Source organism: Penaeus chinensis, chromosome 37 (assembly GCF_019202785.1).
Source record: "Penaeus chinensis breed Huanghai No. 1 chromosome 37, ASM1920278v2, whole genome shotgun sequence".
Lineage (NCBI taxonomy): Eukaryota > Metazoa > Arthropoda > Malacostraca > Decapoda > Penaeidae > Penaeus > Penaeus chinensis.
Genome location: NC_061855.1, coordinates 9,482,652 through 9,487,651, shown reverse-complemented (window position 1 = coordinate 9,487,651; position 5,000 = coordinate 9,482,652). Strand labels below are relative to the sequence as shown.

Below are 5,000 nucleotides of genomic sequence, written 5' to 3'. Positions count from 1 at the left end.
CATTATTTTGAGCCATGTGATTGCCATGAAACACCCAGATCCAAGGGGTTAATATAATATGGCAGGCTAGAACTGTATCATTGGATAGTAAGGCAATATTAATACATACCAGGTAGTGTATTTCAAATAAGGAAATATGAAATGTGATAAAATAATTTCTATATATTTACAAGTACACAAATCATCCTATTTTACACATAATAGCCTACTTAGATATTTTGCTGACTAAGGCTTGTCCTAGATTAGGTTTTACAAAATCTCAGAGGTCATTCCCTGAGATGACAAGGTTCAACTACAATAAGTAGTTATATGCACTTCCTATTAGAGGAATTTAAAAGGAAAGAGAAAGAGAGAAGCAAATGAGATAAAAGACAAATTTGATAAATCAGAAAAATCATAAATTTCAAGACACGGATAACAAAAAATCAAAACCAGAATCAAACATCCTTATTATCTATATACATGAGTATCTGTTCTTGCTTACTTAGGATTTCACACTGGGTTTTAGCAATGTTTTGCAGCTCTTTACTGATCTTTCTCAGTGCTCTCACTTTCATTCTCTCTCTCTTTTCCTTTCTCTTTTTGTATGCTTCCTCATTGAAATCTCTCTCCTTGAGCTGCTGTACATATTGTTCCATCATAGCCTGTCGTTTTGTTCCCCTTTCTATTTCTTTTCCAACAGATGGTGGAGGGACATGGACTGTCACCGATGAGGGAAAATTCTGTGAGCTGGATGAGGGTGTGTAGGAATCCCTAATGGTGTAGTTGGGAGACTCAGGCATATACCTTGAGTAACTGTCTGTGCCTTCCTCTCCGAATTCTGGTGGCAAGAAATCATTGAGAATCTGTTGATGATAAAAGGTAAATAAATAAAATTAAACTAGAAGTAAAGCACATTTTACAACAATTTAAATTTGAAGTGTTTGACCATAAAGCACCTATGTGTATAAAAACAGTAACTGAGGTGTTTGGGTGTAGATTAACAAATCTAAAATAAAAGAAATGTAATTTTTTGTATTTCATATTGATACCATTTTTTTTGCCCATGATTACATGTAAACCATGACTGAACCATTATATAAAATTGATTATGGTTGTCTAAACCTGGCAATGGCAAAAGTGATTTTTTGGTCATACAATTACAAAGAACTCAATTATGTTTCAATGTTAAAGCCATTTTTTCGAGACTATACAAAATGTGTAAACAAGAAAACAAAACACTTTTAGAAGTGGGCAAATATATTTTTTGAGAAATTTTGATAATTCATATAACTTCATACAAATGCTTACACACATTGGATAAATGTCATTTCAGGTGATTCAATTTCTAAATCACAATAGTGAATTATCATCGTTAGTAAATTTTTATTACTGTTACCATTATTATCAAATTATAATAACAGAATTGTCAATATTATTAAACCATAATACATGAATTATCATCATCATTAAATTATAATAGGCATTAGGGGAAAAAAAATTAAATAAATACCTGGTAGTATTCCCACTGTAGCTTTCTTGTCTTCTTTAACTTTTTGACTCTCTTGTAGCTACCTAAGAGATTATTCCATTTTCTTCTGATTCTCTCAACAGAGAAATTATACCCATTTTTACAGAGCTCTTCATAAACATCCCTGTAAACCTGGGGTCTCGTGCGCTGGTACTGTAGTTCATTGTAACGCCTTCTGATAAATTTGATGAGGAGGATGGTTGCATCGTTGTTGAACTCAGTGTCTTCTGAGGAAAAGCCATTTGATTTAGAAATGAATACAGTATTGGATGTTTATTGAAAACAAAAATGGATGATACTGTAAGTTAATAGTATAGCTTGAAAATAAAGTAAAATGAAAAACTGTAGCTTTTATGTGAAAAAACAAATACTTTCTATCAAGGGAAGAGTGACCATTGTTTGGTAAGCAATTTGGAAAACGACAACAACAAAAAAAAAAGGAAGAAAAAGAAAGAAAGAAACAAAGAAAGCTCTTGGAGGAAGATCAGATTCAGCAGGTATTTAGGAGAAGGAGCTTTTGTGTTATTTCCACTGACAAACAAGTTTGGAATGAACCATCCATGAGCCCTGGCTGGAAGGGCACCAGTCCTGGGAGGCCATTATTTCCATGCTGAGGATCCTATTCACATTGTTATTGTACACAGTCTATTACCATCTTGGTACAGCATATTAATTGACAAATACAGACCTTGGAAAATGGCAAAAAAGCAATATACGCTTAAACAAAAAAAAGAGATAACGCCTTTAATGTTTTACCAATGGGTTAATAGTAGAATTAATTATATTTTTTCACCTTTTCACTTCATATGTTGCATGTATAAACACCCTATTTTCACCAAAATATCTAGAAATACTTTTTAATCTCTTCAGTTCAATGGCTAAAATAGCGGCAAAATTTGGTATGACTAAAAAAGGGAGGATACAATATTCTCAGTCGATGATTATTTGAAGCTTGGATATTTCAAATGTATTATACATTTCATTTCATAAAATGCAAACTAGACCTGACACACCACAAATTTCTTTCTTGTGTTGTAAATCACATCTTCTGAATGTTATACAATATCTCCTGACAATGACAGATCATCATTAATATTTCAATTGGTGACTTAGCATAGGACTCAAAGAGAAGAAACAAAAGCTTACATCTCTGAATGCATGAGATGAGGTCTTAAATTAAAGATGAAAAGGGAAGAGCAAAGAGATGTTACAAACAATGAAGTATTGATTTACATAAATTATTTAATGTTAATTCTGTTAATTCTTTAACGTTCAATTAAAGATAACATTCTAATTTGAGAATATTTACATGTAGTGACATCAGTTGCAACTACTTATCTACTTTATAAATATTTAGATTATCTTTACGGAAATAAAAAGAGATCACTACACAACAACATAGTTTTCAGAAGTTTTGAGTTGTGATATTTTAACTGTTTGATTAAAAGATACTAAGGCTAAAATAGATAATAAGAAATATTATAAATGCAATTAATAATAATTTCTAGTAACAACCATCTTTTTTGAATACAGTGAAAGGGACAACATTGTTGTGTAAAGTCATATTCATATAATTTTGCTTAATGATCTTGTGAAAGTATAGGCAGCAGATATGGATCTACTTCTGAATGACTAACATTACACAGTCAAAACAGCACTTTAACCCCTTGGTGACAGGTGTAGAAAACTAAAAAAAAAAGCGCTGGAATTCGGTACATCAAGCCGAATCACTGCCTCGGAGCGATTTGGCGCGCCGCCACAGCGTACAGCTACACGCCACTTTTTGAGCGGTTTGTTTTCACGTCTATAAACATGATCCGTCGGGAAGGGGTTAAATAGGACGAATAGATACTCCTCAGCCTATTCTGATCCATTGTAAATATAGGTAAAGATGGGTAACAATATAAATATTACCTATATGTAAACTAAAGTAGGTAAATGGTAATCCTATGTATCCTCTACGCCTGATTTCTTCAAAGTAAGGGTTGTGAGCAAATGGTATGACTCCTTTAAACAGGATTAATAAGTAAACAATGAATATGAGCACAATTGTCAGCCAGATGTAGTACTAAGTTCAAGAAGTACTGTAAATTGCCTTTAAATTTTCCTTTACAATTTCCATGATTTTAGCCTCATGCCCTACTGTGCTACCCAGGTACAATTTGTGGGATACATATGGGCTTCCAAGCATGAATTCCTAAATATATGAATTCATACTATTCTGCATGAATACCATTATGAGAGATTGGCTTTTCAATAGATATACATTAATGGTATTTACATAATTCTACAATAAAACTGCTGCAAGTGTTGACAAATGAGCAAATAAAATTGGATGGCTCTCTGAAAATAATGAAACGCCACCTTTTGTCTTTGTAGCAATGACATGAAAACACTCCTGCATAAATATCCAGTTATCTATGTAAAACTGACCCCTTCTGCCGGCTTGACATCTCAGGTCAAAAATTCTACGTTAGTGGTGTCAAAATTATGGTTGTGATATTATGACTGTCATGAAGGAAAGTATGATGAAAAATGTAAAATAAATGTAAACAGTAAACTTCAATAGCCCTTGAGTAATGCATATAAATAGAACACTTTGTCACCATTAACCTTCCCTCGAAGCACTTTCAGTTTGACATCCCAGTTCTATGGTTTCTTATCTTTGGTCCCGTAAAGATTTTCATATGCCAGCCTGAGGCCACTGGCGTTGGCAATCTACGATTTGACGCGCCGGTGGTATTTCTCGAAGCCACCCATCTCATCCTTTCAAAACCCTTTAAAATCCGCCCTTCTCCCTCGGATTTCCCAACACACGCGCCATTTCCGCCTCACCTCTCCTGTCATCTTCCTCTGCGGCCAGCACGAACGCCCCATTCTCATCGCTGGACACTTCGATGGTCTGGAAAGCGGCGATGTCCCCTGTTTGAAAGGCCGCCATGGAAGAGCGAAGAGGGTTTGTTTGTAAATAAATCCGCAAGAAGTCGAGGCCGTTCTGAGAAGCTGCCTCCGTCTGCGTCCGGATTACCGTTGGTCCGGGAGAGACTGCGGTCCTATTGTCTTTTATTATCGAGTCTCTAACTGAGGATTTTCCCACAGTTCTTTTAGCTTGATTTTATTTGGGGGAATTTAAAGTTTTGATTTTCAAGTTTCATGACGATTTTGATGGTATTATATAATTTGTGTTTTGGTCTGCGTTCCCTGAGTGATTTTCAAGAGACTGGATTGCATTTTTTTTTTCTCCTTTGTGTGCTATATTATTTCTAATTTAACTATTTTTCTAGTATGCCTTATGGGTTTAATTTTTGGTTTAAAAGTTTCCACAAGTACTTTATTTAATAACTTAAAATAGAGAGACCTTTCATGCCGTTCCTGCATTCTTTCACATCGTGCGCGCTTACTGTTGAATTGTCATCAGCGGATAAAACAAGAAGCGATTATTTATTAAAGAAGTTTATAAAATTAATTCAATGAATTCGTTTGCTTTATT

The 5,000-nt window shown here is 34.3% G+C and overlaps 1 protein-coding gene across 2 annotated transcripts in view; it reads right to left on the bottom strand.

Annotated features, from left to right (window-relative positions):
* LOC125045520 overlaps positions 1–4,534 on the bottom strand; it is a 5,319-nt gene extending 785 nt beyond the window's left edge. Inside the window, exons 1-3 of one of the 2 annotated variants that reach the window (XM_047642820.1) lie at positions 4,346–4,534; positions 1,493–1,737; positions 1–845 (exon numbers count right to left, since the gene is read on the bottom strand). The exon at positions 1–845 is cut by the window's left edge and continues 785 nt beyond it. In XM_047642820.1, coding sequence (XP_047498776.1) covers positions 438–845; positions 1,493–1,737; positions 4,346–4,451 — 759 coding nt within the window. In that variant the 5' untranslated portion in view covers positions 4,452–4,534 and the 3' untranslated portion in view covers positions 1–437. The remainder of the gene's footprint in view (positions 846–1,492; positions 1,738–4,345) is intronic. The other variant, XM_047642821.1, reaches the window with a different exon arrangement.
* Positions 4,535–5,000: the final 466 nt, after the last annotated feature.